This window comes from Callorhinchus milii, unplaced genomic scaffold, assembly GCF_018977255.1.
Source record: "Callorhinchus milii isolate IMCB2004 unplaced genomic scaffold, IMCB_Cmil_1.0 Scaffold1, whole genome shotgun sequence".
NCBI classification, from domain to species: domain Eukaryota; kingdom Metazoa; phylum Chordata; class Chondrichthyes; order Chimaeriformes; family Callorhinchidae; genus Callorhinchus; species Callorhinchus milii.
The window spans coordinates 35854725-35880470 of record NW_024704742.1 but is presented as its reverse complement, the minus strand read 5'-3'; the positions used below and the strand labels follow the sequence as shown (position 1 = coordinate 35880470).

Below are 25746 nucleotides of genomic sequence, written 5' to 3'. Positions count from 1 at the left end.
CCCACCAATAGTAGGCACTTGGCTCAAATCCAGCCTAACTGTCCACTGCCATATCTGGCTTGACCCCATCAAGAACTGTCGCTCCGCTCTCGCCTCAGCCAAATCATCCTTCTATTCCAGGTTAATCCTGGAGGTGAAAGGTAATCCCAAGCTCCTGTTCTCCACCACTAACCGGCTCCTCCGCCCTCCCCGACACGCCTCGCAGATACTTTCCTTCGACTCTCACTGTGAGAAAATGCTGGACTTCCTTGAGTCCAAAATCGAGGGAATCCACACAGCTGCCACTGCCCTCCCAACTTCCAACCACTCCCTACCCTCACCCCATACAATTATCCATCCGACAATTACCCATCCCTCCTTCCACACCTTTAAGCCTGTCACCCCTCCTCTGTCTTCAACACGGTAACCTCCATGAAGTCCACCACCTGGTCCCTCGACCCCATCCCCACCCCTCTCCTTAAATCCCAGCTCCACCTCCTTGCCCCACTACTCGCCGACATCATTAACCTCTCTATGTCATCTGGCACTGTTCCTTCCCCCCTCAAAACAGCCATTATCACCCCCACCTTGAAAAAACCTTCCCTCGATCCATCACAGCTATTTAGCTACTGGCCCATCTCAAATCTCCCTTTCCTATCCAAGGTCCTTGAGAGAGCCATTGCCTCCCAGCTTCGCTCTTTCCTCTCCTCCCACTCCTTCCATGAACCCCTCCAATCGGGTTTCCGTGCTGCCCACAGCACAGAAACTGCTCTGGTCAAAGTCACAAACGACATCCTGACCATGTGTGACCAGGGCTCCCTCTGCCTCCTCGTCCTCCTCGACCTCTCCGTCGCCTTTGACACCGTGGACTACTCAATCCTCCTCCACCGCCTCTCCTCCCACCTTAACCTTCAAGATTCTGTCCTTGACTGGTTCAGGTCCTACCTTTCACACCGCCTCCACTTCGTCACAGCAAACCGTTTCTCCTCCAGCCCCCGCACTGTCTTGTGTGGTGTTCCTCAGGGCTCTGTCCTCGGGCCCCTCCTCTTCACCCTCTACATGCTCCCCCTTGGTGACATCATCCGCAGACATAAGATAAATTTCCACATGTATGCAGATGACACCCAACTCTATCTCTCTGCTTCCACCCTGAACTCCAGGACTACTGGGGTGCTGATCGACTGCCTGTCTGACATCAAGTCCTGGACGAGGGCCAACTTTCTCCAACTCAACGTCAGCAAGACCGAGGCCCTCCTGATTGGCTCGCTCCAATGCCTCCGCACCTCAGGCGCTGGCAGCATCAGCCTCTACGGCTGCACACTCAACCTCACTAAGCCAGTCAGGAACCTGGGTGTCTTGTTTGACTCTGAACTGTTCTTTCTCCACCACCTCCGCAACATTGCCAGACTCCGCCAGTGCCTCACCCCTCAGGCTGCCGAAACCTTCACCCACGCATTCGTCACCTCAAGGCTCGATTACGGGAACTCCCTCCTCATCGGCCTTCCCAACTCTTCCCTTCACAAGCTGCAGATCATCCAAAACTCTGCAGCTCATGTACTCTTACGACCAGGCTCCGTGTCCCCATCACTCCCACCCTCGCCCGACTCCACTGGCTCCCCATCCCCCTGAGGATCGAATTCAAGATCCTCGTCCTCACCTTTAAGGCCATCCATGGCCTTGCCCCCTCCTACCTCTCTGACCTGCTGACTCCTTACCAACCTGCCCGCTCCCTCCGCTCATCAGGTTCCGGTCTGCTCCATGTCTCCCGCCTGACCCGCCCTACCATCAGTGGCCGGGCTTTCAGCCTCTCTGCCCCCACACTCTGGAACTCCATCCCACAGTCCCTTCACATCGCTTCCTCCCTCGCATCCTTCAAGGCCGGTCTCAAGACCCTTCTCTTCGACCGTGCCTTTGGTCTCCCTCCCAACTCTCTGCCTTCCCTCACCCCTACAACACCCCTCCCCCATGCTCGGGCCCCGATAGCTGACTGTTCAGCGCTTTGGGATGTCCTCCCGATGTGAAAGGCGCTCTATAAATGTAATTTTGTTGTTGTAGGGCGAGCGAGGTGGGGGACATGAAGAAGGCCGGAGCCCATTGAGTGGAGGAAGCGAGCAGGATGGTAGGGTGTTAGGAGGTTGCAGAGATAAGTGGAAGCAAGACTGTGACTGCTTCTTACAGTGTGAGTGTTTACTATTGCCTGGATTTGAATTTTATCATCCAAATACTGCCAGAAAATCCAACAAACCCCACTAAACCACAATATTGGTGCATGAAACCACAAATTAGGGAAGATTGGGAAGTTTATTGTTCATGTAGAACAATAACTTCCAATTGGAATTCACAGCTGGCGAATGTAAGCAGATAAAGGAGGAAGAAAACTCAGTAAAAAATGGTACAGTACTCATTAACCATACCTTAGGTCAGTTATCCTTGGCAACAGCCTCTTCTTTCCACTGAAGTAAATTTCAAAGTCTTCTGTCTTGAGTCTGTGTGCGAAATCAATATACCCAGAAATCTCTTGCCCACGAGAGTTGTAGTCACGGATAAAAATGACGGACTAAAAATGAAACAACAGATATCTTGCATTAGAACATAAAATTTAAAATAAGCAAACCAATTCTCTAAATTCTCTTTGTTTTGTATTTCAGGGAGTTCCAGCCTTCTATGTTTTCAATATATTTACAATGTTTTGAACTTTTGTAAATTTGTGCTTAAGACTTTAGCAAATTTTATGTAATTGTTTTATTGTTTTTTTAACGATATATGTGATAAAGGGAAATTAGTTAATGCTATGATAACAGCTTTTAAAAAGAATTGAATGAATATCCAGGTAGGTTAAAGTTTCTAAGATTAGCAACATAGCTTCTTTAGTTGCTGGGACTATAATAATGTTCTGTTCAGACAGGCAAAGAATGTATTTTATGGGCAAATGCAACAGCCAATTTGCACACAGCACTGTCCCACTAACAGCGGATGTCTTATGCTTTTTGGCACCCCCCTACCATTCACTACCCCACAAATCGCTGCCCCTCATTTTCCATGACAATCTCGAGCTCTATTGGGGAACCAGTCCACAAAAGACACTGTGCATAACGAACACTGCCAGGCTTTAATAATAATAATAAAAATAATAATATTATTTATTATAGGCTTTAAATAAACTTTATTGGCTTTATATTATTGGCTTTAAAATATTATAGGCTTTATAATAGGCTTTAAATAAACATGTGATGTGCAAGTGAAGTGCACTCTGCACATTGCATTCTGATGTCAAATTCTTGACAATATGGACAAAATAATTTAATCTTTTAAAGATTCAGAGTGGAATCATAGGAGTATTTTCCAAACACGTTCTGTTCTTCAATTATTGTCAAATGGAATAGTACAGAAAATGCAATAAAAATGTGTCCTTCAATTAGCCCACCTCCCAACAACAGGTTTTGAATTGAACATCCTCCGTTTAGACTGTTCTTGTTTTTAATTTGTTTTTGATCAGCTGGATGTCTGACACGTGCGGAAATAGGCTTTTTGGTTTCTCAATTTAAGATTTTCCTATTATAATGTGCCATCATTAGCAAGTTTATATATGTGCTGCTAACACTCAACCCTCACTCCCAGACACCACACTCAAATTGGGCTGTTACTGTTCTGATTACCTGTCTGCCTGTCTGTCTGAAAGAAGTCTTGTTTGAGCCATAAAGCCATCAGCGCCTTGGGACCTCCTCCCGATGTGAAAGGCGTTATACAAATGTAATCTTGTTGTTGTTGTTGTAAAGTCCTTATAATAATAATAAACCTTGCATTTGATATAGCACCTTATCACATCTTCGAGATGTCTCAAAGCGCTTCACAGAATATACTGTAAAGTGAATTGACTGTATATTTTGTGGGCCAAACGTGGCAGCAAATTGCGCGCATCAGTGTCCCACAAACAATCGTGGACTGAGTGACTAAATTATTATTTTTTAAATGATTATTATTCGTGGAAAGGTGATCCACCAGTCGACTAACAATTGGGTTCCTACGTACTGCTAGGTAAACAGAGGCGTGTGTGTGGAGTAAGGGAAATATTTAGATAAAAGTCAACACGATTTTGTTTGGTTCTCAGCAGTATATATATATCTCTGGTTCTGATTCCATCATTCCTAGCTCACTGAGGTTGAATAAGGTAACGCCCATCCTTGGTATTCTGCTGGGTTCTGAATTGTTTCAAATCCCACAAATGGCCAACTTAAAAAAAAACTTATCCTCCAAATTCTCACCCTCAAATACACAGTCAATAAACTTACAATATATTCTGTGAAGCACTTTGAAATGACCCCTTACTCCTGCTGGAACCCTTATCCTTGCCTTTGTAACCTCAGATGGTTACTTTCAGTTCTCTCTTTGCTTGCCTCCATAACCCCACTCTCTGAAAGCTTCAAGTAACCCAGAACTCTGTAGTCCAATTTCTTACCCACATTAGGCTCACACAATCACCACCCCCATCCTTGTCAAGCTCCACTGACTCCCAATAACTCAAAAGATCTATATATGACACCTTTTTAATCTGAGCACCGTGACTATCAACAGCAGATAACCTGTGTTTTTTTTATACAGAAAGCAGAAATAGAATAAAATCCCACTTCAGAGTAACCAGATTTCTCTTAGGCCATCTTACTTTCAGTGTGTAATCAGATTTAACTGTAAGTAAATATTTCAATCTCTTTTGCTGTAGAGTGTTCAATTTGTAGTGGACTAGTTATCAAGATAAAGTACTTATGAAGCTAAACCCAAGGCTCATCTGCCAAACAGTTCCTATCAAGTTCAGATTTGGCCACTGTCTCAAAGCGCTTCACAAGGTATATTGTAAAGTGGAATGATCGTATATTTTGTAGGTGAATGTCGTAGCCAATTTGAGCACAGCAATGTCCCACAAACAGCCATGATGTGAAAGACAAATTTTTATTTGGAGGGATATTGTCCAGGACACTGGGAGAATTCCCTTCTCTTTTCAAACAGGTTTAAGATCTCATTTGAAGAACAGCACCACCAAGAAGTATCAGCATAGACTGTATGAGTTCCAACATGGTGAAACAATTTATGTCACGATATGTACAAATGAAGCAGCGTAGTTAATGTTTTATTGTTCACATTGCAGAGCAACAGCCTAATCACTGGGAGATTATGTGACTTCAGAGCTGGGTGTAGGGGAGATATGCGAAGAGAAAGCATTCTATTTCAGTTCAACTAAGATAGTGATAATGAAAGAAAAAGGCTGTGAATAAATTATTTAAAAAATAATTTTACATGTATATAAAATATTTTTCCAGACACAGCAGAATTTGCACTCTCTTTTAAAAATTTAAACTGGAATATCATAAAGAGCAGTATGATTCATCTTGTCATCATGTTGTTTATTGCACTCTCATATAAAAGTGCACCAAGAATGCAAAAGCTTTTAAAATTTATATAGTATTTTGCAACAGCACGGGATTATTTTACAATATATAGTAAATAGGTAAAAGCAGGAAGAGGAGATGAGGATGTGTAAACTAAAGTTTAAAGCAAATAAAATCTTCTGTCTAATTCATATAACAAAGTGACTGATTTTGAAATAAATGGCTGAATTTAAACAATATTTCTTGAACAATTAACAGACTAGACTTATAAACAGACATTGTATCAAAATAGGAATTGGAATAGGAGGATCTATTGATGATAATTGCAAACGGGATTTAAGATGCTAATTTGCAACCCCATTTGCATTTTATCTAATTTATGTTTGTTAAATACTATTTCCAAAAGCTTGCAGGAAAAAGAGGCTGAAAAGCGGCATATTTCATTTAATTTCATTTGTTAGTATTTCAAGAATAAAACTTCTTAACTATCAGGCTATCTTTATTACTGTCGTACTTACCTTTAACCCACAAAATAAATAGATTCAGATTAAACCACCAAAACTACAATGATTATATTATATTTGGTATCAATTCAACATTGTGCAGTGTAGACAATAAGGCAATGTTGGTAGGAACATTTTTGACATGCATGTTTTAAGAGGACGTTGCAGTTCCTACTGCAGTTTCCTCGCTGAGGCCCTTCCACACTGTTGGACCCATGTATAGGCAATATAATACTAGACTTTAATGCCATTTAAGCTCATTGAAATGCATAGAAAAAGGCAGCATCATTGCTTCTGACTTCAGAATGGCTAACGAATCCTACATATTCAGTACAATACTCTGGTAATTCATTGCTACATTTATTCAGCAACCAAATTCATAAATTTACTCTCATTTTATTAAATAGCACATAATGGGACGCAGTAATTTTCAGATCTTTTGTAACTTGAGGAGCAAAATGCACAACATGTAACTGAGTAAATGAGTACACCTCTGTTCCCTTCATTTCTGTATCAGTCAAATACTTTCAAGGGTGGAGATCGTGGAACGTTGTGTGAAACAAGAGCTATGATTCATCCTTGGTATCTGTCAAATTAGTTTTGTCTAATTGGCCCCAAATTGCCCTTTGTTTCCTGAACAAATCATAATTTGCCTTCATTGATTGATAGCAATTGAACTTAATAATGATCTTAGCATTTCATCTAACACCTTTTATATCGGGAGGATGTCTCAAAGCAAGTAAAGTGACTACGTATTCTATAGAAAAATACAGCAGTCAATTTGCACCCAGCATTGTCCCATGAATAGTCATGAACAATGACCAATAAACAGAATGACCAATTTATCTGGGGGGGATTTGGCCAGGACACTTTTTGTAAAGTGTCATGGGATCTGTGAACATCTACATAAACTTTTCATCTGAGGGATGGCACTTTCAAAAATGTAGAGTACCACCAGGAATGTATTGCACTAGCAGCCTAGATTTTGAGCTTAAAATCCCCATGTGGGACTTGAACCCACAACCTTCTGATTTAGAGGTGAATGCTACCAACTGAGCGAGACTAACATCTAAACAGTAACGGCTCCTTTTCTATGGGTCCTGGCAATGATAGGGTTAAGCCTCCTCCAGTTAGCCCCTTGAGCAAGGGGCCACTAAGTGGTCAGAACATTAATCTGCAAACTAGGATTGCAGCTTCATGAGTGATTCTGTGATAACAGAGGAAGTGTATAAAGGGGTCTTTCACATGTTATTTTTTCCTCTCACTTGCTCCGCACCATCAGATGGCCTGGCAGCCTTTCAGAACTCTATAATATATTCAGTAGTGCCCTGTCAGATAACTTCAGGCTTCCAAGAAAGTTGAACTGATCCAGGGGGATAGCAACCTGCTTCCTTTTGGACAAACAATAACGTACTGTAAATGATTCTGCAGGTGTCTGGGGTCTCAGCTGGCTGCTGTTTATTAAGGTGTGCTGTGTGCGGGGAGGCAGATGAGGTTGCCACTGACAGCTTTGTGTAAATGTGGTGGGGATATGGAAATATTACCCTTAAAGCAGGAACATTGGAGAACTGTGCTTTTGGCATGTGTGACCTGATTCTGCTACTTAAAAATTGCTACTTGTTTCAGTGGGAAAAGACTTCCACACAGCGGAGTCTGTTAGAGACGGTGTAATAGGGAAACCAGACATGTACACAGGTGTGGGTTTTCCATGCCATCTACAGAAAACTGCACTTCCTAGACGTCTTTCATATAACTGCCTGTTTCAGATCATTACATTCACTCAATAAATATTAATTGTTCCAGCAGAGAGAGAGAGAGAGAGAAAAAATAAATCTTTTTCCTTCAATGGGAGGGGAGCAGGAGTAAAATAATGGTGGGGAGAGGGGGTGAAAGTTTATAAACATTGTTTGTGGAGTTATGATTACGTTGGGTCTTGTGGGGGAAAAATACATGCTGAGAAGCCAGGCTAGCAGTGAGCCCACTCTAAAATTAGTAGATTTGAAACATGACAGCTGTTATGGTAGCTGAAATAACACTTCCGATATCCTGCCCACTTTTCAATAACACAGTGCACAGGCCAAGCCAATTTGCGTGTCTCCAGTTATCTGAACATAGTATACACCTTATTCTGTTTAATATTAACATAATTCACTTCAAAAAGATTAACCCAGAAGTTGTCTGTTCTACTTTCTTGTAAATTCTGTGAATCTACCATTCTTTGATGCTAGTGGTCCAACATCAGTAGACAGGCTTTCAAGTAATCTGCCCGCACTCTCTGGATTTCCATCCCGGAGTCCCTCCAACTCGCTCCCTCCCTCACCTTGTTCAAGATCCATCTCAAGACATTCCTCTTTGGCTTTCAGTCATCGTTCTAACACTTTAATCAACATCATGTTCCACCCTCACCATAAAAGGGAGATTTTCAACTACTTAGAATAAAAAAAATGTTGTTTTTTTTCAATCCAGGATTTCCCAGTGCTATTCTTTGTCTCAGAATCTTCCTCCTCTATATGAAATCACCTCCTCCGAATACAAATCAACCGTACCTCCTTTGTTGCTGATTTCACTCTAGAATAATCACCTTCCTTCTCGTCTCATCACCTCAATGCATACAACCTTCACTCTTGTTGGTGGAATCCTTCAACTTTGATTTCCTTCATAATAATATTCCTTGCATTTATCTGTCATCAAAATGTTTTAAAGTACTTTACAGAATTTACTATAAAGTGTAATTACTGTGTATTTTGCAGGCAAACACGGGCATGGTAATTGCCATATTATATATATACACATACATTGTCTAACTGTATGCATTTTGAAATATAATCTGCTTCTTGATGTAGTGCTTCACAAGGGAGGTCCTCTAATCCAAGTTTCCGAGGTTCAAGCAAGAAGGGAAGCCATCTACAGACCTTACAGATTATACAGCTTTACAGACTCCACAGCCTGGAGAGACTTTATAAATTCTACAGATTCCACAGACTGGAGAATTCAACGCTTGTTATCTACCCTCTCAAACCAAGAGAATCTTTGACTGCTGCCAATGAACTTTGATATTGTCACCTCTGTGACGTATTCTAAGTTAAGCATAATAATGCCTATTGTACTAACTTGAAAATATATATGTCTGACTCACTAAGCAAAATACTGTATATTATCAGTCTCTGACTCAGTAGTAAATGAGTTGTTAAGGATAGAATACAAATAGTTTTGGTTCCTCTGTTCTCGAATTCCCAACTCTGTACTTTGACTTACCAGAATAAGCAGCTGGTTCTATTCTGGCCAACTCCTAGGCTTTACAGACTGGTTAGTTCCATTCTTGCCGCTCCTTTATTTCTAACATTATTCATTATTATTAATCCAAATGTTGTGGTCAAATATTTAATTCATTTTCAAGCAGCAGTTTTTGTAAATATTAGAACTACTATGAAACCACTGAGCCAAAGATTTAAATTGGCTCCATTACCAATTGTAAAATTATGTATTTTGGGTCAAATGTTTTCACCTATAAGGTTTGTTAAGCGACTTTCGACATTGTGGCCAGACAGCTTTGTAGCTGGGATTGAAATAGTACTTCTTACAAATTTATTGCACAGAGGCCCATAGAAAAGCTTTTTTTTCCCAATAGCTTTTGCAGCCATAGGTAGCATAAATTATTTAAAATGATTTAACTGAAGGAAAAATATCATAAAAATGACTTTGATGCTTTTGTGGTTTAATACCAAAACAGTTTTTCATTGGTAAATGCTTACTTAATACTCTGTGGTACTGGGGACAGACCAAAGACCAGGAAGATCTTAGCTGGGTTTGAACGGTCTGCAGTCTGATGAGCTGGTTGACCTCAATCAGGACTACGCTAAGATTAACTTCAGCATCAAACTGGGAAGCAAAAAGCCAACAAGGTGCTACTCCCATTTACTCTCCAGTAACTCCTACTACATCATATGTGTATGTGAATGTTGAAAAAGGGATGGATTCTGTTTGGCTATGATGACTCCATTTGTTGAAAATCCTATTATTACCTCTTGTCCAAATTCAAACAGACTAGAGGTGTGTGGTGTCTTTTCAACTATACCTCAGCATAATGGAGCAAATTAAAACGAAGGAGGCAAAAATGTCATCTCAGGACCACGATTATTAATTTTAAGCCTTTACTTTAGTGATACTGTTCCAATATTGAAATAATTTATTTTAGGATTTAATTTAAAAGAATCTTTGTATCTCCTAACAATACAATAAAATCTGGTGTACATTCTGAGTGCTCTTGTTTGATTACATAACGTCTGAACCTAGATTCCTATTATCAGACTGCCATTCCCACAAGACTAAGCAGAGTTTATAACTAATTCAAGAATGGTGGTGGGTCTGTCTAATAACTTTTTGTTGCCATGACAGAACTTGGCTGTAAAAACTTAAGTTAGGAAATAAATTACCTCTCCCTAGACATTAATTTTCCTTGCAAAAACCATCACAAACAACTGGCAATAAATTAACTATTCTTCATGGCAGTCTCTAATGGTGAAACTGGGAGATACAGATGTCTGGTATCTCAATCAGTACCGAACCACTTAGCTTGTTCAACATTTTATAACGTACTTGGTAAAGCGTGATCTGCTATTTGACCCGAGGTAAAATAAATGGTTCCTCAACAATGTGACCTGCAAATTAGTTTAATGCTAAATTACAAACAAATTTATTTCACCCAGAACTTTTATTCATCCTTCATCAAAGTCCCTGATGCACGCTAGAAATTGTGAGTGGGTTTGTTTGGAATCTAAGTCAAACGATGAGGGTAAAACTCCTGACATGTATATCAAGGCCGGGAAAGAACTGGGAGGTCTGTCTAATAACATTGTGTTGCTAAGGTAATAGAGACTAAGATTCAAAGATGCCCCCCATTTTCATACATAGAAAACAAGTGCTTATCCCATATATTTTAGTCAAGTAAAACATTTTTTCTCTCTGTTTCTCTCCCTCTGTCTCAGTCTGTCTCAAATTGTAGATTTCTAGATCAGGTGAAGTTTCTAAAAAGCAGCACCAGGAAAGCTGGTGAAGGGAGCATTGGAATAAGCTATCCTTGAGATGACAAAAACATGCTAAATAGTTTCATCAGCAGCAATGGACATACAATACAGTACAAATTACAATTTATAGAGTGCCTTTCACATTGGGAGGATGACCCAAGGCACTGTGCAGTCTAAAGTTTGCACCAAGCTGGGGATGGGGACCAGGGGAAGGGAGAGGTGAGAGAGTAAGATGGCTGAAAGGATGTCAAAGAGGAAGATCATGAGACAGACTTTTAAGAAGGCAAGGGAAGGGGCAAGTTGAAGAGACTCTGGGATAGAATTTGAAACATCTGGGGCAGATGTGTTGAAAGCCTGAGTGCCAATTGTGGGGTGGGTGGGGTGGGAAACTTGAAGCAGAGCAGTGTCCATTGAATGAAGTGAGCAGCTGGGTTTGTAGGATTTAAGGAGGTTGCAGAGGTGGGGTGCGGCAAGTCAATGGTGAGATTTAAAGGTTGGAATGAGGATTTGAACTTGATTTTCTGGGGAGGGGAGCCAATGGAACTGGGAAAGGATGGGGGTGATAGGTTTGTGGAGCTTAGTGCAGGAAAGGACAAGAGTTCTGGATATTCTGTAGCTTGTGTAAGCAAGAGGAAAGTAGTCTGGCAGGCAGACAGTTGGCATTATCTTGCCTGGACGTGATGAACGAGATGCGCTCTGGGACGCTACCCTGCGTGAGGGGCACTATATAAGTACAAGTTGTTGTTGAGACATGGATAAAAGCAGGCAGTATTCAGAAGAAGACAATCGTGGAGGCAATCTGGATGTAAGGTTTGAAACTTAGCTTTTTTTTAAACAAACCCTTCTTTGATGACCTCGTAAAGTCTGTCCACTCTGTGCTGGTAAGCATTCAGGGTTACTACCATAGCTTCCTGGCAAAGGCATAGAGAGCTTTAGCCACAAGGAATGCAAAGCCTTAATTAACTACTACAGTCTGAAAAACACTAAGAAGATCAGAGAGAAATCAGCAAAAACCTCAGGGCCCCACAAACCAAGGCCAATGACCAAACATGAAAGATATCATCATTTTAAGCACCAAGAATACATTCTGCTGATTTATAGGAACTGAAAAGCAAGGGTTCTTTACATTGAAGCCTTAACTGTTTTTCAGCAAAAGAAATGATTATAGCACTTGTAAGCAGAAGACTGTGGAGATGGTTTTCCTAATGCAAAAGGCTAATTCGAGTATATAGTTGACTCTATGGTGTGTACCATCAAAAACAATTAGATGAAAATATCCCCAGGCACTTTGTAATAATTTTGTCAGTTACAGAGGTCTTAGGTTCATGACATGTGTCAGCTTTAATACCAAGGTTTCCAGTGCCAAACATACACCATTATTAAGTTGCTGATGACTTTCACAACTTTCTTTTATCTTTGCTCTTAAATCCCACTGCCAATGAAGTTACATCTGTCTAAATATGCAGCGTACAAAGGTACATTGGGATCAGCAGATTCCACGCATGCAACAAGATATGCCCGTTTTTGGGACAGTAGGACAAAAGATGAGTTTGTGTTTGTGTGGCAGGCTTGATCTGACAGAGAAAAATAAAAATTCCTTGGGAGATTGAAAAATTAACGATTAAACTGTTAAGATACTGTCAAAAATATGGACCTTCATGTTAGAGTACTAATCTTGGTTGTGTTGCAATCTAGAAAGGCATCTTGGCAAATGCCTCTAATAATGACTGATGGGTTGAAGGGTCTGACCTTTTATAGTGCTTTGATATTCTAATGCAGTGATACTGACATGGAAAATATCACCTAGAGTTAGAATGTATTGTAAAGTGGATTGACTGTGTATTGGGGGTGAAATGTGAAGTAATATCTGAATTAGGAATTAAGGTTCGCTGGTTACCATTTTAAAAAAATATTTGCAAGTCCTATTTTAACAATTATTGCAGAATTGTGACAAAATGATGGAAAACTACAGTACTAAGATTGTTGCCAAGTTAGTAATGCTAAGCAGTAAATCCTCACCTGGTATGATGTGCTCTTATCCTGTCAACTACAGTTTATAACACTGTAAATCAAAGATTTACAAACTATAAATGTCATTTTTTGAGTTATAATGCCTTCCTTTTTTGTGAAATAATCCTTGCATTTAATATTACGTTTTATCATGTCAAAACATCTTAAAGTGCTTTACAGGTTATTACTGTCAAACATAGTGTCCATTTTTATATGGAAACAAGGCAACCAGTTTGTCGACAGCAGATTACCACAAACAACCATGATGTGAATGGCCAATTAATGTGGAGGATTGTTGACCAGCAACAGACGAGGAAGATGAAGCCTTGGTTTAATGTCTCCTCCAAAGAACTACACCTCCTACTAGTTAAGATTAAAAAAAGTAGAATGACATGAGAAGCTTAACTCGCACCATCCCACTCCAGTTTCAAAACTCTTTCAGAACAGCAACAAAAAATTAGATTTGGCTTTCACGTCGGGAGGGCATCCCCAAATTTGTCTCTGTGCCTTCAGCCATCTACCTGCCACTTCTTCCCTCGCCCCCACCCACCATTCACCCACCTGCCACCCTGCTTATGCTCTAACTCTATCTCTGTGAAGCCCTTTGAGACGTTTTCCTAGGTAAACAACAACAACTTGCATTTACATTGTGCCCTTCATATGGAGTAGCGTTGTGGAGTGTTTGACAGTGGCAGAGTCTGATGCCAAGCCAGGGGGAGAGGGAGGGAAGAGGTGATCGTAAGCACAATCAAAAAGGAAGCTCTTTGGGCGGGATTTGAAAGTGGGGAGGGAGGGAGGGAGGGGCAAGGCGGAGGGATTGAGGGTGAGAGTACCAGAGTTTTGGGGTGTAGTGCTGAAGACACGGTCACTGATAGTGGAGCGGAGGGGATGAGGGACAAACAGGAGGCCGGAGCCAGCCGAGCGGAGGCAGCAGGTGGTGGAGTGTAAAAGGTGGTAAATAAGTACAAGTCGTACCAAACGAGCAATAATGCCTTCAGGTATGCCAAACTGAAGAGGCACAGGATCAAGATTGTGAAGGACAATTTTGGGGTGGTTGAGGTCAGGACTCTGCACTCAGTTAACAATAGCTTGAAATAGATAGTGCAAGAAGGCAATACAAAACTGTGGTCTGTCATTGATTAACAAAGGTTAGATTTCTACATATTTGTAGTCAATTTATTCAAGGAGGGTCTAAGTGTTGCAAAGTGAGAAATGCTTTGAATATTTTTTGACTGAGCGGCATAATTTGACAAATAGATCATGTCTGAAAAAGGATCTGTGTGGCCTTGGTGAAGCTTTCACATATGATCTTTTAAGTTTGTCTACATAGATCAACAGCAATAGGCTTCACTCTATAATGTAAGGCCTAAGGTTTACTCCCACAAGCATAATTTACACTCTTATCTATACTTTCAGTCAAGGAAGCCAGAGCTGCAGCCTTTCGATTGTGTTTTGAATTTATTGAAGTGGTAAATTGCTGGGAAATCATTTTGAATGAATGTTTCAAAGAATGTTTAAATCAGACAAAGCTGTTGAGTCCATCTATTCTTTCTCTGTCATTCACATCCAGCATCTGCACTTGGACTCTGAAATCAACCACGGCCTTTATAACCATTAGTGAAGAACTGTATCTTGATCCAGAATTCTTAACACCAGGTAGACAGATTCTGCAAAGTTAAATTACTTAAAACCCTGGAAGTGTGCCTGGAAATCTTCAGCAGATGATACATATTTTCATTGGTACTGGTTGCGTGATACAATAGTGGGATATAATCACAATCATATTAATTAATTAAGTACAGGACTGGTAGTATTAGTATATGAGACAATAGTTTGAGTATTGCGGGTGGTGGGTAACTGGATAAATTTGATCTTAGCTTTGGATAGTGTTATGTTTCCATTCTTAAAATCTGGATGCAATGTTAAGACTGCAGCACACAAGAAAAATGTTTTTACCTGAACTCCAAGAGTGTGTATAAGATGTTTATTTTGAATTCAAAACTATAATGTACATAGCTTTGAATCCAAGGTTACATGCTTTGAATGTGGAAAACTGTTTCACTTATGCAAAGGCAGAACTTGGGTAGTAATTTGTTTTCTCTTCACCATCCACTAGATTGAGGATCTCATCAACTAATTTCTCACCAGGACTAAAGGGTCAAAATTCCAATGTTACTCAGATAGAATACGGACCTTTAATGTGGGGAGAGTTTGTGATTACTCGCTCACTTTAACTCAGGAAATTAGACCTGCTAAATTCTGGCGCAAAACAAATGATTTCAGTGTTTAAATCTTTAAATGGATCACAAGCAATAAGTACCATTAAGGTCAAATATAATTAAAACACAGTGCTCTGAGACCTTATTCTGCATAAAGGGTACAGTATACATGGAAGTTATTGTTGCTAGAAAAGATAAAAGAATAAAACGATAGAAAAAGTAAAGAGCAAATGAATAATAATGGAACATTCAGACACCATATTTTCAATGGTTTGTTTACAGTCTTAAATCACTTTGAGACATAGCTTTCCTTAAAACAAGATCTTCACTTCTTTAAGGAACCAAAAATAATGCCAAACATTCATTTGCCCTTGAAGGTGCTTACCTCGCTAATACACTGACGACAACAACAAAATTACATTTGTATGGCGCCTCTCACGTCGGGAGGACGTTCCCAAGGTGCTGAAGAGAAAAGTAATTGGTACAAAGAGCCAAACTCTTTGCAAAAAATCTTAACATCCCTTCATCTTTAAAATTCGAAGGAGAGACAGCAAAGGAAAGACAATGTAAAGTAAATGTTAAGCTAGAAATTATTGAAGTGGATAGGTTTATGTCTTCCTGAAATTATTCTGAAGAACGCTAGGTCCTGTGATTCATATGGAACATTTTCTGAATGACATCTGATAACATCTGTGTGATCTGATCTGATCCAATATATTGCTGTGCTGGTGGTATTACCATGCCCAGACATTTGCTCGGCTTGTGGCACTAATTGCAATACTCAACTATCAAAATCCTGACCCCTAAATGTATTCCCTTATCACCATACAAAGAGTCAGACTGATGTACAACAACTCTAATGTCACTTGTCAGTGCTTGTTAGACTACCAGGGATCATACGGAAGTATACTGACAAGGCCAAAACTCGCAATTTTATTACTGTGGCACAAGCAGTCAAAAGCAGCTCACCTGACAACGAACACAACAAGAGATGGGAAGATACTGTGGGGCTCAGAACAGGTGCATAATAGAGCAATGAAAAAACAATAACGCATTGTTAACCAGTTTGGTGATTTATTAGTGGAAACTAATCCAATTAATAAGTGACTCTGAATATTGTGAAATTTTCAAACACCTATAATTCAAAGTTGAGCTAGGGGTTTATTACCGCTAACAAACTAAAGGCAATCCATCTCGTGATTTTTATACATCTGAGAGAATTTCACATTTTAAAAACAATTACAACAACAAAATTATATTTATAGAGCGCCTTTCATGTCGGGAGGACGTCCCAAAGCGCTGAACAGTCAGATGTCGGAACCCGAGCATGGGGGACGGGTGTTGTAGGGGTGAGGGAAGGCAGAGAGGTGGGACGGAGACCAAAGGCACGGTTGAAGAGAAGGATCTTGAGACCGGCCTTGAAGGAGGTGAGGGAGGAAGTGAGGTGAAGGGACCATGGGATGGAGTTCCAGAGTGTGGGGGCAGAGAGGCTGAAAGCCCGGCCACCGATGGTAGGGCGGGTCAGGAAGGAGACATGGAGCAGACCGGAACCTGATGAGCGGAGGGAGCGGGCAGGTTGGTAAGGAGTCAGCAGGTCAGAGAGGTAGGAGGGGGCAAGGCCATGGATGGCCTTAAAGGTGAGGACAAGGATTTGAACTCGAACCTCTGGGGGATCGGGAGCCAGTGGAGTGGGCAAGGGTGGAGTGATGGGGACACGGAGCCTGGTGCGTGAGAGTACACGAGCTGCAGAGTTTTGGATGATCTGCAGCTTGTGAAGGGAAGAGTTGGGAAGGCCAATGAAGAATTAGATTCCGCCATTTGAGGAATTAGATGCTGCCATTTGAGAAAAAGAACGTCTCCAAATAAAATAAATATTTAAGTGTTAATGATGGATTATGGTGAATCTGAAAGCAAAAACACAAGTATATTTTTAACCAGCTTTGCTGTTCAGTGCAAAATTCTCCACTCAAAACCATTTGGATTGCAGAGAATCACTCCAGTGTTCTGAATGGAGATTCAAGTAAAGTTTCAAGCAGAAATTTGTGAGACAAAAAAATTATACGTTTCAAGCAGCAAATAGCAAGTCAGGTTCTGCTCTAATGAAACCAAATACCCAGCACTGAAAGCAATAACCAGAGGATAAAAGATTACCATAAAACACAAAAATTCCAGAAACTGTCAGAGCTGTACCAAGCAGAGTGAAATGGGCTGGAGGATTCTGTTTTGGTTCTCCCCTCCCTTTCCTGAGGCCAGGATTCACTCTGGAGTATGCTTCCATGAGTGTCAGCCATCCTCTGGTACTTCATCCAGGTGTTAGACTACAACGTTGTCAGATTATCATAGAATCCTCTTTGAAAGCTATCCAGTCAGTACCACTCCCATGCTCTTTCCGCAGAGCTTTGGAATTTTTTTCTTTTCACGTATATATCCAATTCCATTTTTAAAGTTATTATTGAAGCTGCTTCCACCACTCTTTCAGGCAGTGCATTCCAGATTGTAACAACTAGCTCTCTTCGATTTGATTCCCGGCAAGGCAAAACGTTGAGCAAGTTTCCTTACTCCACACGCCTCAGTTTACCTAGCAGTAAGTACGAACTCGGTTGTTAGTAGATTGGCAGATCGCTTTACCGGGGGTAATAATTCCTTCAAAAAAAAATAATATTGTCAAATCACTTTACAGTATATTCTGTGAAGTGCTTTGAGACATCTCAAAGACATAATAAGGCGCTATATGAAATGCAAGGATTATAATTATTATTATTATTTTGTATAGTGGCTTTACAAAGTAAGACAGGATAAGAGTTGGGATGCCAAATTTTTTCTTTAAATATGAAAAGGGAATTTTGGTGTTCTGTAGAGCACCCTGAACAAATAAATTATTAAATCAAATCAAGCAAAATGTTCTAAAGGGGTAAATAGAGAGAGATTATTTCCACTGAATAGCATGTCATTATCAAGGAAGTATAAATTGACAGTTATCATCAAAAGACAAAAAGTCGGAAAACATTTCTTCACTTAAAGGGTGTTGGAATATTTTATCACATCTGTGAGGAAGCAGAGTTCATAAGAGCAATCAAAGGGGAATTAAAAAAAACTTCAGGAAAAAAATATTAAAGGACATAGAGAAGAGCCAAATCAGATTAGGGATTTGAGCAGAGCGGGAATAAGCACCAACACAGACATGATAGTTCAAATGGTATCCTTCTGTGTTATACACTTTCTATAGTTTTGATTTTAATGGCATAACTCAAAAAGAATCTAAGTTTTCTACACTTAGATTTAAAAGTACGCTTTCTTCTATACCAAACTTCATGGTTAAATTGTTGCCCCTTCGTGAAACTTTAATTCTTCAGTATAGATTTTGGGGAGTGATTCTCTAATTATCAGTCCAATAAATGTACAGACATTAGTGAATGAAAATGTTTTATTCTCTGCCGGTTTGTAAATTTACGGACCTTGGCGGTGTAAGTTTAAAATGGGATTTCCCGTTATAATTCACACCGCCAAAATCCATAAATTTTACAGACCAGCGGAGACGAGGATATGCTTGCCTGTCAAGGTCCCTAAATTTACCGGCCTTTAGAGAATGAGCCCCTCTTGTATCCAGTCTTCAGGAAGATAGGAATATCCCAAATTTTGCCAAGGATTTTAAGGGATGTGGAAGTTTTCATGGGCCTATAACAAAACTATTAGTTCAAGTTCAAAGGAATAAAATAAATGAATTTTTTCCTTTTCTTTCTAGGAGAATTCATCCATGCTAAATTATCTCTTGCTTCCCTTAGTTCAAAAATGCTTTGTTCTGCTCCTACAGAAATAATAATCTTTCCATTTGATATAGTGCCCTTCACATCAGGAGGATGAACCAAAGCGCTTCACAGGATTTACTGCAAAGTGTAATGACTGTGTATTTTGAGGGCATGTTTCGAAATAAAATACATCTCCACTCAACTGTGTGTCAGCCTGTGTTCAGTGGTTTAAATTGGCCATACTGAGCTGTTACGTTTGTTATTGCAAGTTGAAAATATTTGTACTCATCGCCCATATGGCAGTATTTACAGTACTTATAAACGGGAGGATTTTCTACATTTCATGAAACATTTAAATGAAATATCTACTGTACAAGGACTGATTCATGCCTAAAAAGGGTACAGAAAAAGCATCCTTTTTCACACATTTTAAATGAAGAATGAATGAGGCAACTAATCTGTTATTGGAATGAGTTACAAGAGCAATCCAAAACATAATTATACCTTTTCAGTTTATTCAAGATCTTAAAAATACACAATCCATAATTTTCTAAATGTGATTTTATAGCAATTGCCAAAATAGCTGAAACTTCAAAGTATCAGCCATGACTTCTGTTTAATTACTCCAATTTAGTAATTAAAAGCTTCTTGCATTTGTTTACCTTTTGAGCTGTCACTCAACCATTGGAGTATGACAAGAGTAATTATTTCCAGTCTAATAGCAGCCTGTTGTCAGTCACCCACACAGTTGACTAATAGTTCCAAAAGTAAACATTTGTATTACTTTATCACTGTAATTCTGTTGAATTGACCATTGATATTTTAAAATTCATGTCTGTGTTCATTTAAAAAGCACTTTACACAATCAAAATCTGGCCAGAAGAATGGAAAATCTCCCTTCTGTTTCTAAATAACGTTACAGGAACATTATCATCCACCAATATAAGCAATCAGGACCTCTTTGCTATCTTTGATACCATTGAACACTCTATTCTCATCCACCGCCTCACCTCTCATCTCAACTTTCATGCTTCTGCACTTGAATGGTTCAGATCATACCTTTCACACCGTCTCCACTTCATCTCCACAAACGGCCTCTCCTCTAGTCCCCGGACTGTCTCGTGCGGCGATCCTCAGAGCTCTGTCCTTGGTCTGCCTCCTCTTCAATATCAATATGCTCTCTCTTGGTGATATCATCCGCAGACGTGGGGTCAACTTCCACATGTATACAGATGACACCCAATTCTACCACTCTGCCTCCACCCTTGACTCGAGGACCACTGTTGTCCTGACAGAATGTGTCAGACATCAAGTCCTGAATGAGAGCGAACTTTCTTCATTTGAATGTCAACTAGACCGAGGCTCTCCTGATCGGGTCCCGTCAGGGTCTCCACACCTCAGACACTAACAGCATCACCATCCACGGTTGCACACTCCACCTTACTAAGCCAGTCCAGAACCTTGGCGTCCTGCTTGATCCTCAACAACACTTTCTATCCCACATCCTTGCCATGACCCGCTCTGCCTTTCCCCACCTCCGCAACATCAACCGCTCCACCACTGTTTCACACCACAGTCCACCGAAACCCTCATACACGCATTCATAACATCCAGGCTCGACTATGCAAACTCACTGCTTGTTGGCCTCCCCAACACCTGCCTCCATAGGCTGCAGATCATCCAGAACTCCGCAGCCCATGTCATCTCCCGAACCAGGCTCCATGACCCTATCACCCCCATCCTCGCCCGACTCCACTATCTTCCCATCACACAGAGGATACAGATCAAGATCCTGGTCCTCACCTTCAAAGCCCTCAATGGCCTCGCTCCCCACTAGATCTGTGACCAACACACACAACATAAGTAGTTTGTGGGATACTCATGGTTCAGCATCATAGAATCATGTTACTGTCAGAATTTGTTGTTCAGAATCGGTCTTAAAAAANTCCTGTTAAAAATCACTGCAAATCGGATCCCGTTGGCCAGGGGAAGTTACTACTATTGTCCTGTACATATACAATACAATGAAGTACAGAAATATGTTGTATTATTGTTGGGTGCAAACAAAAAGGTCCACATTCCAGTGCAGCCACTTGTTGCGTGGTTGAGTGCCAGAAGTTCCAGCAACAATTATTAATTTCTAGTAAAGAAAACAATGCAGGTAAAAAAACACATGTATATTATAATATCCTTTGTATATTGAGAAATAATTTAATTTGCATGAGCCATGTTTATTTGAGAGGATGTGATTTAGGTACATTTCAAATGTGATATTAGCCTTGTTCAGTTTCTAGATGTATGACAAAAATAAAATCATGACAGTGGTTGTGAAGTCAATGTTGTAATACGATCACATACGTAATTTTAAATGAGTCATTGCGTTGGTATTATAAACAAATTAATTCAATTTGGGGCAGGCACTATATTTCCTCACCCAATATTGCCACAAAAACTTTATAGTTAGATCGTTTTAAAAGTTACAGAAACAAAAGTTGCAACAAAAAAAATCTTCAACAAGGAAATTCTATTAGCTCTGAAATAACGCTTTGGAATGAAAGACAGGCTGTGTTTAGCTGATAAATGTTGCTTGGCAGAGGTGATTACATTTCATAAAGTCTCTAAATCAGAGGACATTAAATCTTCAGAGGGCTTCACTTTGCTCCTCTTTTAAAGTGCTGATCCTGAAGTGTAAATATTTGACTAACTATTGGCACACTGCATACTTTCTCTTCTTTACCGGTTAGCAGCCCAATTAGTTTGACATGTAAGCTGACAGGATATCTCGACCACTAATATTGTATCACACAGTTAATTGACCTTAAATTGACATATGGATCAGGAAAGCAAGATAAAGGTGTTCCCTACAGGAACATTCTGCTGTTTTTCATGATCCGCTTCTGGCATTGTGAAATGATGAGATCAGAAAAAGTGGTTACTTTGGTGCCGAGAAACTCAAGAAAAAAAACATTCAATTCTGCGGAATCAATGCTTCGGATCATTGCTTTTTGCTAGCACAGACCTGGCAGGGCATGTGCTACAGTAGCAAGCTGACTGCTAAAAAGATGTTTTTCTGTTAGATGAAGGGCCCGCACTTAACTTTTATCAAACAAGGATAAAACAAGGTAGAACAGCCAGCATAACAAGGCTTTCAAACGAAAGAATCTTGGCACAAGAAAACACAGCTCAAGTAATTACCAGTCTGAAGAAAAATGCTCAGCATTTGGGGATACATTTGGCCCCCAAATACTCACAAATAGATATTTTTCTCTAATTCCAAAGCACTGAATAATTTAAAAGGACTAAAGGAAGACAGTTCTTGAATGCTAAACATATCAGCGTCCACTGGCTGTGTGTGTTAACAGCTAGAGAATGTGCAAAAGGTAGCAGTGTTTTACAACTGATATCCAACTGTGTGACTTGACATTCAATGTTATGAGTTGGGTCACATCACTGGCAAATAAGCAACGGGAATTTTACTGAGCTGATATGCCTGTTAGTTTTATGAGAAAATGTTGTGAGGTAAAACTGGCAAAAATCAAATCCTACCTTTACATTTTGAAAAGTGTTTCATATTTTGAAATCCACAATTTTATCCAGATTTGGCAGTGCTACACTGATCTAAAAATCTTATGGCAAACTGATATGCATCCATATTTTATAATGCAAATTTGAATTCAGTTAACAGACGTTATGACACAAGTGCATACATAAATGCTGGACACGGAGTGGGGGGTATAGTGGTCACATCAGAGCAATAGCTAAATTTCCCACTATAATTAGCAGCTCTTTTACTGAACAACACTGAGTCTTAACATGTTTTTCTTAAACTCTCTCAATTAGTCTCATTCATGCTGCTGCCAGCATTGCCAGGTGGTCTAGCACCAGGGAAGCAAAACAGGGAAGTATTGATAGTGATCCGATTTGAGTGTTCATGGGATTAAGTTCCAACTGTGATGTGTGAAGCAATTGAAAGAAGCCAGCCATTGTCCTGTCAAGCACAAAGTAAAAACTATAGTACTTATCTTTGTTTTCAATCGAATATGTTGTGTTGTATGAATTTTTGCCTTCTTTGATCCAACTCACAAAGTTATCTGAACGGTGATATGTTAGTTTAAATGTACAGGTGCTGATTGCATCAAAGTGTTGAGGTGTTAAAAGTGTAACACACAGACCGTCTCTTTGGTTTATGAAAGTGGGGGTGGTTGTGCTTTGTGTCCTTTGAAACTCTGCATGAGATAATACTTCTTAACTCAAGGACTGTACTAACTTCTCTGGGGATTTCTTTTGTGCATAATACAGGAAACTCTTTGTCAATCTAAAACTGACCCTCAAAGTCAATGGCCAGTCCCAAATTGCTTAAAGACCCATGGTAACAATAATACTTGCATTTGATACAGTGCCTTATCACATCAAAACATTTCACACCACTCTTGCATTGCAGACACTTATAGCATCTAATCTGCACCAGCAAAGCCTCACAAAGAGCAATGAGATAAATGAAAATCCAACTAAATTATGTTTTAGTAAATTTGGTTAAAAGAATATTAGCCAAGAAAACTCTCTTCCTCTTATAGAACTAGTGCATGATATCTTCAATTTAATTGCTCCAAGATGCTAACCCACGACGGGCGCTATATAAATGTAAGTTGTTGTTGTTAATGTCTGTTGGATGATACCTTGTGTCATCTGAAGGATGGCACCTGAAAAAATTGTGCTGTATTTGAGTCTCAATTAAAATTATGGGCTGAAGTTCTATTGTGGAGTTTGACTCCACACCTTTTTGGCCGAGAATTAAGAGTCAACCATAGTGGAAACCATGTGTGACTGACATGATAGTAAATAAATTTACTGAATTTACAGGTTCATAGTGTCACAGAATCATGGAATATTTCAGCACAGAAATGCTGGCTGTTTGGAAGAGCTACTCAATCAGTCCCTCTCTTTCCCCATATCATCGCGAATGTTTCACTTTAAATACCCATCCAATTCCCTTTTGGCCTGTACCTCAGTGGTTAGAGCACTCACTTTGCAAGCGAGAGACCAGGGTTTGATTCCCTGCAGGGTGAAACCTTGGGCAAGTTTCCTTACTCCACACGCCTGATAATAATTTCTCAAAAAAAAACAATAATAAATCCATGACTGTTTGTGGGACACTGCTGTGCGCAATTGGCTGCTGCATTTCGCCCACAAATATACAGTCAATTCATTTTACAATCTATTCTGTGAAGCGCTTGGAGACGTCTAGAAGACGTGAAAGCGTTATATCAAATGCAAGGATTATTATTATTATTTTGAAAGTTGTTATTGAATCATGATCACAAAACTAGTTTGGATGAAGAAGGCCCTTTGGTCCAGCTGATCTCATTCTTCCAGAACACCCATGTTAATATTCCCCATCACTGCTTCAAGCTACTTTTTAAACAAGTCCAGTGTCCTGGCCTCAACCACCTTTCCTATCAACCAGTTCCAGTCATTGATTACCCTCTTGGTAAAGAAAAACTTTCTGGTATCTGTCTTGAAATTGACCTTTACAATTCTAAACCTATTTCCTCATTCTACTGTCTCGGTGCATCCTAAGAAACATAATCATATTCCTAGGGGAAGATGTGCAGGTAGCAGGAATGACCTTCCATAATTTGTGATCTGCTGGTGTGCGGTGTTATTCTGTGGGATTAGTGGGTTTTATAACCATGAATCTTATTGTTCTATCCTACTATCTGTTGTTAGTTGTAAATCATAATATGGATTCTGATAAGTTTTAAGAATTTTTGAGAACTTTGTGAATGGACAACTTAAATAACAAACTGAACACAATGTTCTCAAAACAAAGAAAGCTGAGCGTCTTGTCTATACAGCATATTGAAATACATACATGAAGCCTTGCTCAAAAGCTTTTGACAGCCAATCAAAAAGAAATACTGGATAGGCAATGGAAATTAAAGGCAGTGCAGCATTAAGCAATGTCTACTTAGTTTGGAATTGTCTGTTAGCGAAAATTAGTTTGATGTGTTGATGTCCCCTAAGGAAGAATTCGAAGAAAACTCTGAGCTGAGAGATTTATTAAAGACTATTTGACTTCAGTGACCTTAATGAAGGGGAAGATGCCAAAGTATTACCACACCAGTGATCAAAGTGATCGGTCCAGACTTTTCTGACTGAGAGGTAGGTACTTGGAAAAGTCAGATGTTTGCTGTTAGAATCATGTTCCAGTGATTTCTAAATTCTATCTGATACCAGACAACTTTTACACAGCACATAGGACAACACACATAATATAACTTCAAAACTATATTCAGGAAGTTTTTTTTATTGATTATTATTTTGTATATGTTAAAATTCTTCATTTACTATCATGTTAATCTTCAAATGATATGCCTGATAATTGTTATTGCAATACATCCTCATTGTTTACAGAATCATTTATATATTTTTAATATAGTTTTAAAGTTTAATAATCCAAATGCATATACAGCAGCATATGTGATCATATTAAATTAATCAAATTCGTACTTTTTCATATTTCAAAACTGATCAATATAAAATTTAAAACATTTAAGAGGCAACAAATACATTTTTCGTAACTACATGCTACGATTAGCACGATTACTACACAATCTGTTCACAAGATCAATTCTAATGGAGACGGTCCTTTGGCCCATTTAATCTCATCCTTCCAGAATACCCATCCTATCCATCTTCTCATCTGAGCATCAAGCTTTTTTTAAAAAAAAAGGTTTCTGGTTACCTGTTCCAGTCATTAATTACCCTCTGAGTAAAGAAGCACTTACTGTTTTAAAATTGCCCTTTGCAGCTCTATACCTGTGTATAGAGTAATAATAATAATCCTTGCATTTGATACAGCGCCTTATCACGTTGTTGAGATG

At 39.7% G+C, this 25746-nt stretch overlaps 1 protein-coding gene across 1 annotated transcript in view; it reads right to left on the bottom strand.

Moving 5' to 3' along the window:
* cfap299 (cilia and flagella associated protein 299) overlaps nt 1–25746 on the bottom strand; it is a 246965-nt gene that overhangs the window by 47648 nt on the left and 173571 nt on the right. Inside the window, exon 4 of the mRNA XM_007896966.1 lies at nt 2394–2536. Within this exon, the coding sequence (XP_007895157.1) occupies nt 2394–2536 (143 nt within the window). The remainder of the gene's footprint in view (nt 1–2393; nt 2537–25746) is intronic.